The 14,532-nt window shown below is 38.3% G+C and overlaps 1 protein-coding gene across 1 annotated transcript in view; it reads right to left on the reverse strand.

Moving 5' to 3' along the window:
- LOC150075770 (prolow-density lipoprotein receptor-related protein 1-like) overlaps positions 1-14,532 on the reverse strand; it is a 308,354-nt gene that overhangs the window by 90,022 nt on the left and 203,800 nt on the right. Inside the window, exon 20 of the mRNA XM_090387878.1 lies at positions 3,948-4,187. Within this exon, the coding sequence (XP_090244004.1) occupies positions 3,948-4,187 (240 nt within the window). The remainder of the gene's footprint in view (positions 1-3,947; positions 4,188-14,532) is intronic.

Genomic DNA, 14,532 nt, shown 5'->3' on the forward strand with positions numbered 1-14,532 from the left:
CTTGATTGCTGGAACAAACTTCCATCTGTCGTTTAGCTAACAGCTTAGATAAATTCAAGGCTTAACTAGAGAAACGTTTGAAGTGAATTAATGGGTGAAATGGGAAGGTTTTTTTTTTTTTTTTTGGCTGTTGCTGTATAAGCTTGCTTTGTGCATCACATGCCTCTGCTAATGCTAAATTACAGTACATGGTTTACCTTTCTGATAGTCATGCCCAAGCAGGGCAGATGCAGAAAGCTACCTGCAGGACTGTGTCATCCTCACAACTTCATTGTGAGGATGACAGCACGATGGTCTGGGCTGTTTTTCATAGTTTGGCCTGGGACCATTTGGTTTTGAACAAAACCACAAATGCTGAGGTCTACTACACATGTTGGACAATAATGAGTTGCCCACCTTGTGGAAGCACATCAGTGAAGGCTTATACCTATATCAGCAGGAAGAACACTCCATGTCATATGCTCATGTTGTGACAAACGATATGAGGAAATGAGTGTCAAAAAGTTGGACTGGCCATCTCAGAGACCTGACCTTGATCCTATAGATAACCTCTTTTTTTTTTTTTTTTTTTTCTTTTTTTGGAAGTTGTTGGCGCATCGGCTTCTGTGGCCATAGTGCACCTCCCAACGTTTTTGCAGTACTTTGATCCAAGCCCGAGGTGGGATTCGAACCCGCAACCTTTGGGTTGCTAGGCAGGCACTTTACCCACCCAGCTAGCCCGGTCGGCAGAAAACCTCTAGGATGAACCGGATCACTGGGTACATGTGAGTAGAGACTGCTCATAAAACAGAACCGAACTGGTTGCCACTTTGAATAACAAAAAATATTGAAGGAAATTTTTAAAAAACAAGTGGAGGGTGTTCCATGGAGACTAGAGGATGTCAATGGCTAACGTTTCAGCACAAACATTATCCGTTTTTCTATAAATATGCAGGTATTTAGATATTAATGGCAGGGCGGTGTATACTGATGAGCTGAAAATAAGATATTTAAAGAATATTTATAACCATTAATGAAATTAGTGATTTCTCGAAGTAGTGCACTACATTTATACTGAGGTCAATACAGTATTTCAAATATACAGTAAACCCCCGCTATTCGCGGGGTTACGTTCCAAAGTATGAAATATATAAGAAAACTAGTCTAAAATTTTGTCTATGTATGTATTATATGTACCTTCATAATATGACTATGTACATAGACAGTACATAGTGAAATGCACGCATATGGCATCGAAATGAAAATAAGAAACAATTAAATATTAAATGTAATATTTATTAGAAATTTCAAACCAGCGCCTTTGCTAGCTAAAAAACTTATCCCGCCTGTACAGAGAGTGGTAATCAATGGACACTGCTCATCGTGGACTAATGTTATTAGTGGAGTCCCTCAGGGTTCAGTATTGGGTCCATTATTGTTTTCTGTATTTTTAAATGACATTGATGATGGTATATCAAGCTTAATGTCCAAGTCTGCAGACGATACGAAGGTTGGCAGGGTTGTCAAGGACACTACTTACACAATGCTGTTGCAACAGCATCTGGAAAGGTTGAGCAGATGGGCTGAGAGATGGCAAATGAAGTTTAACATTGACAAATGTAAAGTACTACATATGGAAAACAGTAACCCCAGAGCAATGTATGAACTCTGTGGTACTACACTGACAGTGGTAGAGAATGAAAGGGACCTGGGGGTGGTTGTGCAGGCATATATCAAGTTCTCTGAGCAGTGCAGACGGGCTGCAAGGGTAGCTCATGGTGTATTGTCAATGATATATAGGAATTTTTCTAGCAGAGATAAGGAGGTGATTATTCCCTTGTATAAGGCAATGGTCAGGCCACACTTAGAGTACTGTATACAGGCCTGGAGGCCTCATTTCAAGAAGGATGTAGAGCTGCTGGAACGAGTACAGAGAAGGGCAACAAGATTAGTGAATGGAACAAAGGGGTGCTCTTACGAACAAAGCTTAAGGTTTGCAAATTACAGTGTCTGGAGACTAGGCACCAGCGAGGTGATCTGATAGAGGTATATAAAGCCTTGAATGGTTTGAGCATGCTCAATGCTGATGGGATTCTTCCTCTTGCTCAGAATAATCACCTGAGAGGGCATAAATTCAAATTGAGGAAAGACAGATGTAGGATAGACGTGCGGAAATTTGCCTTTAGCCAGCGAGTGGTTGGTTGGTGGAACAGACTTCCATCCCTTGTCGTGGAAGTTGATAGCCTAAATAAGTTTAGGGCTCAGCTGGACAGGTATTTCGAACGAACAGAGGGGTGAAGTGGAAGTGGTTATTTTTTATTTATTTTTTTTTGGCTGATGCTGCATAAGCTTGCTTTCTTGCATCAAATGCTTAATAATGCTAATAAATGCTAATGCTATCACCAGTTTCGTTAAAGTGTTGATAAAGGAGTTTTGCCTTTTCATGAATGATGAGTGAACTTAACGGAATTTTCTTTTGAGTTCAGTCTTCTATCCACAGATTTAAAGCCTTTTCCATTTTTTCTAATTTAACATCACGAGTTACAGAGCAAATTTTTGAAGCAATTAGTGCGTTTTCACAGACACTAAGGCGGATTTTTTCTTCCGATTTCCTGATTGATCGTACCGTTGACTCATTGATTTTATAATGTTTTGCCACTGAGGAGACACTTTCACCATTAGAAATTTTATCTAATAACTCAATTTTATTCACTAATGTCATCACCTTCTTTGATCTTTTCACATTTCCCTTGTTATTCGTAGCCATATTTATAAGCATATAAATTAAAAGCAAACGACGAAACCGTCCATGACAAGCGCATAACACATACTGAACAAGGATTAGCGAGAAACATCTGCACTCGCGATTTTGTCACCCCTTCCCCTCCACCCACGGAGTACTGGTTTGACCAGGAAAGATAATTTTAGCCACGCCCATGTTTTTTTATGGTGGAAAATGTTCACGGGGCTATAAAATTCACATTTTTTAGGTTTCATTTTATATTAAATTAGTGACCACAAATACGCGAAACTGCAAATACAGATACCGCAAATAGCGGGGGTTTACTGTGTTTACCACTATAGCTACCTAAAGAAGCTAGTTCATCTCATGCACAAAAGCTTTGGCTAATTTATGAACAAATAGTGGCTATCATGAAATTAGCTTAGTAGAGGTATATGATACAAGAAAGCAAGCTTATAGAGCATCAGCATTAAAAAAAAAAAAAAAGAAACCTTTTCCCATTTCATTCATCCATTCACTCCAAAATTGTCCATTTTTTCCTTCAATTTATTTAAGCTATCAACTTCCACAACAACAGATGTAAGTTTGTTTCAGCAATAGACCACCTGCTGGCTAAAGGCAAATTTCTCCACATCTATTCTGCACCCATCTTTCTTCAGTTTGAATCTATGTCCCCTCAGGTTAGTAATCTAAGCAAGAGAAAGAATCTCATCAGCACTGAGCTTGCTCAAACCATTCAAGGCCTTATACACCTCAATCAGAACACTTCGCAGGTGCCTAATCTCCAGACACTGTATTTTGCAGAACTTAAGCTTTTCTTCATAAGAGCAACCCTTTGTTCCATTCACTAATCTTGTTGCCCTTCCCTGTACTCGTTCCAACAGCTCTACATCCTTCTTAAAATGAGGCCTCCAGACCTGTATACAGCACTCACTTGTATATAAGTTGAGCCTGACCACTGCCTTAATCAAGAGGATAGGATTTAGGAATTGCACAGGAAATAAAGATTAATACATAATAATTAGCATAATACAGTTAAATTTGTTCGCTAAATTTTTTTTTTAAACTAAACATTATATACATGAAAAAAAAAAAAAAAAAAATTCTTGCTTTCACAAATTTCAAAATTTAACCATGCAGAACTAGGATACTTTTTATAAAAACTTGGAATTTTATTTTAAAAAATTCTGATACAAACTAAAATTTGAATATTTAGCATGCTTACTTGAAAGTAATGGTGTAAAATTCTTGCCATCAATTCCAAAACTAAAAAGATATGGACTTTGACGTTCATCAGCAAAAAATATCCTTTGGTTCTGTGAATCATAAGCTATTTCATCCAAATGCTGCAGACCTTTCAATGGAGGTTCAAGAGATGGTAACGGTTTATTATGATCCAATGGATCATCCAGAAAGTAGCTCTTTATTTTATTCTCATTCACCACCAAAAGGAATGATGTATGTCCTATGAAAAAGGCAAAATAAATAATTGAAAAGAGAATTAGTTCTGCTGTCACTAAGTAAGTTTCTGCGTATATTTTGTTTGATAAGTACACAGACCACAACAACACAAAACTGTCCAAGGTTTTAAACTGAATAGAAATAATGATACCAGAATATTTCCATATGAAAATAATCACTTACAAATACGACAAATGAAGAATTCCAGTCTAAGGTTCTTTCAGTTGTCATTAACAAAATGGACTGAACAAAGGAAAATGAATTTGCAACACTAACAGTACTCAACTAATGCAGTTTTGTGACTGTATTAGCATATCAAGTACTGTCTTGAGGAAGTCGAAGTAGTGTGCATGTTGGCAGGGAGAGGGGATCATTGAAGTGACGTTATAGAAGCTGGCCTCCATTAACACGATTAATTTGGCCCTTGAGTGCATCGTGAAAAACAAAAACAATCGAATATAATAATCAATAGGAAAAATTATAATTTGTCCCTGACCTTCAAGAATATCCATAAAGAAGTCTAAAAATACCTTATTAAATAACTTTTTAACTATGTAAAAGATAATGAAAATAATTATAGAATTAAATGTTTATTGCATAAAATAGTAGTTCCCAAACTGTGTGCATTGGAATATTTTAAAATTTCAAGGGAACCACAGCAATATCAATATCTGTCGGACATCATTCGAACTACTACCTCAAAGTAGTTCACAATTTCAACATTACTTATTATGTAGTTTGGTTCTAACTACTTAAAAAATAGAACTGTTAGGTATTTCTTTTGGTCACTAATGCACTGCGACACTAATGGTGCCGTGAAACGAGAAAGTTTGGAAATCTCTGGCATAAAATATCCAATGAAGAAACTATTTGTTATGGAAATATTTGAACAGTCATTTGAACAATTTTGGCATTCTCTTTTTTCATCAATAAATTTCTGATAGCCGACAAAAATCTTCTCTAGGCTCTAGTGAAATAAATATCACGAGAACCTCAAACCTTTTAGTAGTAGTAGTGGCATGTGATGCAAGAAAGCAAGTGTATGAGCTTATCCAGCATCAGCCAAAAAAAAAAAAAAAAAAAACTCACCATTCCCTCCTAATGCCTGTCCAGTTCCTCCTTAAATTTATTTAACCTATCAACTTCCACAATGACAGATGGAAGTTTGTTTCAGAAATTAACCACCCGCTGGCTAAAGGCAAATTTCTGCACATCTATTCTACATCTGTCTTTTATTAATTTGAATGTATGCCCCCTTAGGTTCATAATCTGAACAAGTGGAAGGATCCCATCAGAATTCAGCATGCTCAACCCATTCAAGGCCTTATACACCTCAATCAGATCACTGCAAAGGTATCTAGTTTCCAGCCACTGCAACGTGCAGAACGAAGGGGAATGAAGGGATCCTCTTACCCAGGTAAGAGGATCCCTTCATTCCCCTCAAAAATCTTGTTGCCCTTCTCTGTACATGCTCAAGCAAATCTACATCCTTCATAAAATGAGGCCTCCAGATCTGTATGCAGTACTCAATGCGTGGCCTGACCATTGCCTTATACAGAGGGACAATCACCTCCTTTTCCCTGCTAACAAAATTCCTATATATCATTGACAAAACCCCATGACATACCCTGGCAGCCTGTCTGCATTGCTCTGAAAACTTCATATCTGACTGCACAATTACTCCCAGGTCTTTTTCATTTCCTACCACCTTAAGTGTAGTACCACACAGTTGGTACGTTTCTTTGGGGGTTACTTCTACCCATAGGCAGTACTTTGCATTTGTCAAGGTTAAACGTCAGTTGCCACTTCTCAGCCCATCTGCCCAAATTTTCTAGATCCTGTTGCAGTAGCACACTGCCATTACTGTCATTAATAACACTGCCAAACTTTTTATCATCTGCAAACTTTGACGCTAAGCTTGATATACCTTCATCAATATCATTGATAAATATACAAAACAGTGGAACAAAAACACTGAACCCTGTGGGAGACCACTAATAACATTAGTCCACAAAGAGCAGCATTACCACAAAGAGCTGATTACCACGCACTGTCTTCTCCCACTCAATCATCCTTTTATTCATTGTAGCAACTTACCCTTAAAACGATTCTGCTCCAATTTGTACAATATGCGCAACAGTGTCAAAATTCAAAATTGGCAACAGTCTTCCATGCGCAACAGTATCAAAAGCATTCCTGAAATCCAAATATATGATATCAAAATTATTTTTTGCATCCAGTTCCTCTGTAACCACATCATAAGATCCTATCAAATTTGCCAGACAAGACTTTCCCTTAACAAACCCATGCTGGGTCTGAATTATTGCTGCAGTCTTGTCTAGATGATCCTGCAATGCATCTTTAACCATTGACTCCAGATCGTACGTATAGCTTAGCTTAAGCTTAGCCTAGTTATTACATTACAGCACATAAGGACTCCTTAAAATATCAAGAGCCATTGACTCCATTATTTTACCCGGAACAGAAGTTAAACTAACTGGTCTGTAATTACTCGTGTCACCCTTCGATCACCCCTTTGTGAATTGGGGATACATTTGCACATCTCCAGTCCATGGGGACCTCCCCTGAGTCCAAGGATGCTCTCATAATTAGGGCTAAGGGTTTGCTTAGTTGCTTTGCCGCTTCCTTTAATATAACTGGATAGATTCCATTCACCCCAGGTGCCTTTCTTATGTTTAATTTCAACAACTTCTCCACTTTGCTCTCAGTTATTACAAAATCATTAAGCTCCCTGCTACAATTTGATAACCTTCTGCCATTTTCAAACTTTAATAACTCCTCATGTGTGAATGTAGATGCAAAAAAAAAAATTCAGTTTGTTTGCTATCTGAGCAGGATCATTAACAGTTGAACCATCAATATCAAGTGGACCAATCAGATTCATCCCCTTCCTTTTATAGTTTATATAAGTAAAGAAATCCTTGCTGTTTTTCTTAGCATCATTTGCCAAAGATCTGTCGTAATCTACTTTCGCCTGCCTAACCTCCTTTGTAACCTGATTACAGATTAGCTTATATCTGCCAATGGCTTCTGAGTCGCTTGATAATTTATATGCATCCCATGCATTTTGCTCTCTGTCACGAGTCTCATTAGTTCATTTGATAACTATTTAGGCCTAAACCTTGAACAATATTTCTTAATAGGTATGAAACTTTTAGTAGCTTCCACGATTAATTCCTTGAATGTTTCCCACTTAGAATTTACTGTTGGTAATATCGTCAGTTGATCCCACTGTACAGAATTTAAAAACCGTCTGAGACCACTGTACTCACCTTTACGGAAGCTAAAATCCTTTCCTTTATCCCTGATGGTAATTATATCTTTAAGTAAATCCCACATCAGTACGCTGTGATCACTGCCACCTAGTCGTTCCTTTATCTGCATATTACCTTCTCTGGTTGCCTCTCGAACATGCTGCTGCAGAAAACACTCATCCAATAAATCCACAAAAGTCTTACTAGCGTGTGAGTGACCAACCCACAAGTTCTAGTCAATATCTGGAAGTTAAAATCCCCCATTACAAGACATTCTTATTTACTAGCCCACTATTTCTCTGTACAATTGTTCATTGTACTCATTCGAGTCATTAGGCCTATAACACACTCCTACTCTTATTTTTGCTTTCGCAGTGCTTATGTCACACCAAACTGACTCAACAGTGCACTGTTCAACTATATCAACTGGATGCACTTCTTCTGATTTTATGTTTTTCTTAATTAACAGCATAACACCTCCTCCCTTCCTATCCTGTCTATCCTTTCTGTACACATTGTACTCCCCAAATTCCAATTCTGCATTCCTAATATCAGTGTGACAACACGTCTCTGATATCCCAACAATATCTGCCTTTGATGTCTTGACCAACACTTCAAATTCATCAAATTTATTTACTATACTTCTAGCATTGGTATACATGCAAGCATACATGCACCTATTCCTAGTTACCCTGACACATCCCATATACCCACCTGTTTCACAATGACTGCAATCAGTCCCCGAAATCCCCAGCACCTCTTGCTCCAAGTCGCTATTTATTCTAATAGAAGTTGTGCAAGAATCACCTTCATCTCTGCCTGTGGCTACTTTTAACTTTTTAGCATGTGAATCCTCCCACAAGCTAGCAGTTTTCCAACTCACCTAACGCTGCCTCGACAGCATCAGCAAATATTCTTGCACCCTTTCTATTTAAGTGTATCCCATCCATGTAGAAGCAGTCTCTCCCGTTAATAAGCACAGACCACGCTGAAAAAAATTCTACTCCTTGAGTCTTGCACATTCCCTCCAGGGCCGAATTGATTGATTGACAAGGCTCTCATCATGTACTCCCTCCTATCATGTCTGTGTAGAATTGCAGACACTTTCAAATAAATTAACGGCGACTCACGACTTTTTTGCAACATTGACCTGTACTTATTAAGTAAATCTGCAGATCACCTACTCTTAATGTCATTGGTGCCAACGTGTACAACAATATTACCTTTTGTGCCCTTAAACGATGATATATGCTTTACGTCATCAACGTTTGCCCCTGGCAGACATACCCTGGTCCTGTTCCATCTATCCTTTTTACACAATATATTCCCTGTCTCCCTGACAATAGAGTCACCAACAATAACTAGTTCCTTTGGGACCAGCGCATTCTGTCTTGGAGATTGCCGCTGTGTTGCCTGATGCCCAGGAATGAGCTGTGGCATTGAGTTGGGCAGCTGAGAGCTTGACGGGTCCCTCATATTAATTTTTGACGGCATCTACCCTACACCTCAAACTCTCATAGAAGCCCAGTAGAACGCTGAGCTGATGCCTAATTTCTAGACACACTCTGCACCTGGCACACACAAAGACATCCTCCTTGGCTAGATCATGTTCTGTTCCAGGGAGTTCGGCAAACATTTCACAAGTTGCACATTTTTTTTTAGGCTGTGATGCGTTGGAGAATCGCCCCCCTCAGTTTTCTCCCGAGTCACAGCACTCCTGCCCCTTTGTGCCCATTGCTTTGCTGCTCTAGTCTGGGACATGATATTATAAATTAATAAGATCAATAAATTTAATTAATTAAATGATTATACGTTAGAGCTACCTAGTTACCACAATTAAAAATTTGAATTCTCTACGCTATACAAAAACAATGGTTGCAAGATTCGAACGAAATAACAGTTTTATGCATATTAAGTAGTAATCTACAAAAACTCTTGATCTAAATTAAAAATAAAAATAACCAGCATAACTATAACTACAAGACTACGAATAAAGTACAATATAAAATAACAATTAGGTAAATAAAAAGGTAAACACATCACTTTTTTGGAGCCTGTAATAGTTTGAGGTTCTCTGCGATACGAAAGATTTCATCTAGTTCTTTTACAGTTATCTCCTTTGTGGTAAAATTTTCATCTGGCTCATTTAAAAATTATTTATTTTTTTTTTGCATTTAAAAATTCTAAATTTTTAAATGCAAGTCTGCAAGTGACTTTATTAGCGGGAGACAAACAAATAATTGTCTTCTTCCGATGGTTGATGGAACACACTGAGGCGGGCAGCAGGCAAATGCTTTTTTTATTGCCCGTCCAACGCACAGTAAGCTTAGCGCGTGATTCAAATCGCTTCCAACTATCACATAAAAAAAAGATTGCGTTAACTGGAAATTTGCATCATGTAAAGTGAAACGTGGTATAATTTTTTCAAGTAGCGGTAACATAATTATGCAAGATCTGGTTGTAGTTAATAGTATTTGCCATATAGTATAAGGCCACCACAGGCTTTTGTTGCACTGGCAAAACAACCAAAAAAAAAAAAAAAACCCACAAATTATTTGTTTCCCTACTAAGGCAGGGAAGTAAATAATTCAGCTGACCTTTGAACTTATTCACAAAGTGTCAGCCTCAACTAATTGCAAAGGCAACCCAAGTTCCAGCAATCAAAAACTTGCTGGCTAAAAGAAAACTTCCTACAATCTAGTCTAAACCTCTTCCCCTGTAATTTGAGTTTATGGCCCCTAGTTCTGGAATTCTTTATAACAGTGAGAATTCCACCTTCATTCATTTTACTAATGAATCCCTTTCAGAGCCTTAAATCTTAATAAGGTTACCTCTGAGGTGCTTGGCTGGTAAGCTGAGGTGCTAAGCTCTGTAGTTCACATAATTAGAACCTTTCCTCATGCAGTCATCCTTCTGCCGATCTCAGCATTCGAGTTGCCCATCTTTGGACCCTTTTAAGAAGATCAATGTCTTTTTTCAGATGAGGTCTCCATACTTGAACATGGTATTCCAAATGTGGTCTCACGATTGCCTTGTACAGTGGGATTATGACCTCATCTCTACAGCAGGGTCAGCAACCTATGACCCAAGACTAGATCCAGCCTGCAGTCCTAAAAAGAAATATTCACTCAGCACACAGTGGTCCTAAAAAAGAATCAAAGTTTGTAATTCTATCTCAGGTTGACGTATAACCATAGTATTTTAATAAATTGTAATGATTTAGACGATGTTATGAACCTGTATCACTTGCCATCTCCTTGTCACCTGTGTTTTGGCCTTCTCTTTAATTTCATCTATCATTCTGCTCATCTACTGTTGCAACATAACCTTGTCGTTTTTACAGCACAAAAAAAAAAAAAAAACCCAAATCAAACCACACCTGCTCTCGCTACTTTGCGCCTTAATTTGGATTCTTCGGAATTGGGTGAGTTTTGTCTGTCATACAGTGCATATGTTCTTGTATTTTCTACTTGAGGCATGGTGACGTAATTTATAGCTAAACTGCAAGGCTTTATCTGCTTCACTTATGTTTGAAATTCTTTTTTTTTTTTTTTTCTACAGCTAACTCCAATGGCAAGGAAATGCAGGAAAGGCGGATGAGAGCCGAGCATTCCAAGCCACTTGGACAGAAAAATACTTTTTTATGCAACACTTTGGCGCGACCATATGCTTAATTTGCCATGCAAGTGTTGATGTGAATAAGGAGTTCAACATCAAGCGGCACTATGAGACAAAACATCCAAAATTCAGTGAATTTAATGGACAAGGAAGGAAGGAAGGAAGGATGAATTTCATAAACTTAAATTGAGCCTAGAAAAACAAAGTTTGGTATGCAAGAAACGAAGTGCAGAATCAGAAAGAAATACATGTACATGCCAGCTATGTGGTGTCGAAGTTAATAGCAGAAAATATGAAGCCTTTCACTGATGGGGATTTTGTGAAAGAGTATTTGATAACAGGAGTATTTGATAACAGTAGTAGATATTCTGTGTCCCGAGAAAAAGACTATTTTCAAACGTCAGCCTCTCTGCAAAAACAGTTACACAACAAATAGAAGAAATGTCAGCGGATGTGAAAAATTGTTTGACGGATTACTGAAAAAATTTCTAGTTCTCAATAGCACTTGATGAGAGTAGAGATACCAAAGATACCACTCAGCTTGCGATATTTGTACGTGAAGTAAATTCAACATTCTTGAGGAGTTTGTACAATTGGTACCTATCAAGGGGACTACCACAGAAGCAGACATTCTTGAAGCACTGCTGAAGTGTACTGCAGACATGAAGCTGGATCTATCAAAGCTAGTATGTGTAACAATCGATGGAGCACCGGCTCTGCTTCAAAGACACACAGAAGGCCTCGGAATTAAACACAAAGTTGGAATAATGCAATGTAAGGAAGAGTATACTCTCTGTAGGAAGAAATAGCTACATTCCTTGAAAGTAAAAATGAGAATGCCTCAGAATTTCGCAATACCAAATGGCATTCACGTCTGGCATTTCTGCTGGATTTAATTTCCCATTTAAACAACCCGAACTTGCAACTTCAGGGAAGAAATTTGCTGATACATGAGATGTGTTTGTTATTTGGTTTTTAGGAGCATTAGCAACTAAGGCCATATTTCTCCAGGGATATGCGGTGGCCATTCCCTGACCTTTCCGCATCTTCCGTATTTGGTGGTCACTGGCTCGAACCCCAGTCTAATCAAGAAGCGCGTGCTACGCACTGCTGCTCCTGCCCACCTGGCTACGGAGGCGCTCATGAGATGTGTAGATACATCGTTGCCTTCTTCAAAACAAAATTATGACTGTGGGAATGCCAGCTTGAGAAATCAAACTATGCTAATTTCCTTAAACTCCAGGAGACCAAACCAACAGATGCCAACATATTTGTGACTGTGATATGTGACTTGAGAACTTAGTTTTCTTCCCTTTTCGCTGACATTCCTTCACACACACACAGGTGATTTCAGGCTGTTTGTCACTCTGTTTGACATGGAGGTGGATGCCATACCAGAAAATGTTCAATTGGAACTTACTGAGATGCAGTGCAGTGATTTATTAAGATCCAAATTTGCAGAGGGCATATCTCCACTAGTCCTACAGGAAATATCTTCTCGAATCTGGGAAATATACCAACTTGGTAGATCATGCGGGGAAAAAAAAAAAAGCATCAGTGTCCATAGTACTTATATGAGCAGTTCTCAAAACTGAAATACACGAAGAGCAAGTTAAGAACCCAACTGATTGATGCCCATTTAGATTACTTTCTGCTTCTGGCCTCATCCAGCCTGTTGCCTAATATTGAGAGACTTTCGAGCAACAGACAGCAAGAACTCACACTAACTATTTGTCCTTAAGACATAATATTATTAAATAAAATAAACAATATTCATAGTATATTATTTTTTATTGTTATTACCTTCATTTATTAGCTATAAACAGTGTCATATCCAGGTATCTTCGTAAGGGGTGCATGCCAACCAGGCTTTTGGTTTTTTTATTTTATTTTGAATGCCTCCTGCGCTTTTTTTATTTAATTTCAAATTTGGTTGGGGTGGGTGGCATATGCCCCTCTGTCCACCTCTCAATACACCCCTGGCTATAAAGATGAATGTGGCCCACCATCCACTCACAGACATGGCCTCTGGCCCCTATGTGGAAGAAGATTGCAGATCCTTACTCTACAGGATATTGTTTGATAAATCACTGATAGAACACCATGGCTGCCTGTTTACACTGCTCCGAAAACTTCATACCTGCCCATATTATAACTCCCAGTTCCCCTTCTTTCTTTAGTGTTTTTAATTCAGCTTCACCAAATATATATATTTTTTGGGGTTGCCATTCCCTAAGTGTAAGATCTGCATTAAAACAGAGCAACTTTTCTGACAATTTCTGAAGTTTATTCAAGTCATCCTGAAAGAGTGCTGCTTGGCACTGATCATTAATGACCCTACCAATCTTTACGTCATCTGAAAATTTCGACATCATGCCCTCTGTCCATTTGTCGATGTTGTTTATGAAAATCATAAACAATATTCATCCAAGAACTGATCCTTGGGTGGACTACATTCCTGACATTACACCAGTCTGAAGAATATCCATTAATCACAACCCTCTGCCTTCTGCTCTGCAATCCATCTTAGAATCTTTCCAGTAATCCCATATTCCAGATTATACTGTAACCTCTCATGAGGGACTGAGTCAAATGCTTTGCTAAAATCCAAATTGTTCCCTAGATCCAGCTCATCAGTAACTTTGTAAAAATTGCCTACTAAGTTAGCTAAACATGATTTTCCCCTTAACAAATGATGTTGTGTGCTCTTCATTCTGAAGGACACATCATTGTCTCTAAGATTTTCCCTGCCACTGAAGTCAGACTAAATGGTCTGTAGTTACCAACTTCACTCCTAGAAGTGGCTTTGTGTATTGGCAACATGCTCACACTAACCCCAATCCAAAGGAATCTCACCAAATCCCAAAGATGCCCTCATAATTAACCTCAGTGATGGCCTCCCTCAAAATTACTGGGTATATGCCATCAACTCCAAGAAGCCTTACTACTTTATGTTTGAAAGTTTTTTAATAAAAAGTCATCATCTGTAATTTCATATGGTACAGCTTCACTTGAAAACCTCTTCTCCAAATGAAGGGTCTTTTTTCAAGAAAGACAGAGGCAAAGTATCTATTCAATTCATCTGCAACATCAGCTGGGTTACGTAAGACTTTCCCATCCCAGAAGGATGTTTCCCACATCCTTCAACTACTGCTCACCTCAGATGTCCTAATGTTATTTGCTCTATGATTCCTTTCAAAGGTGGTACTTATACGCAAGGGGCTGATCTGATTCATTTTTCTTCTTTGTGGTATTCACATACATGAAAAATTCTCTGTCCCCATTCTTTACTCTCTTAGCCACCTGTTTTCTCATATGCAACCTTGGCCTCCCCAACCTTATTTGTGGTACTATTACAGATCAACTTGCAACTGTTGTAGGTTTCAGTACTTTCTGTCACTCTATAACTATCCCATGCTATGATTTTGTGTTCTATTTGACCAGCCAGCTCTACAT

Source organism: Mastigoproctus giganteus, chromosome 13 (genome assembly GCF_048544385.1).
Source record: "Mastigoproctus giganteus isolate SK-2022 chromosome 13, ASM4854438v1, whole genome shotgun sequence".
In the NCBI taxonomy this organism is placed as follows: Eukaryota; Metazoa; Arthropoda; class Arachnida; order Uropygi; family Thelyphonidae; genus Mastigoproctus; species Mastigoproctus giganteus.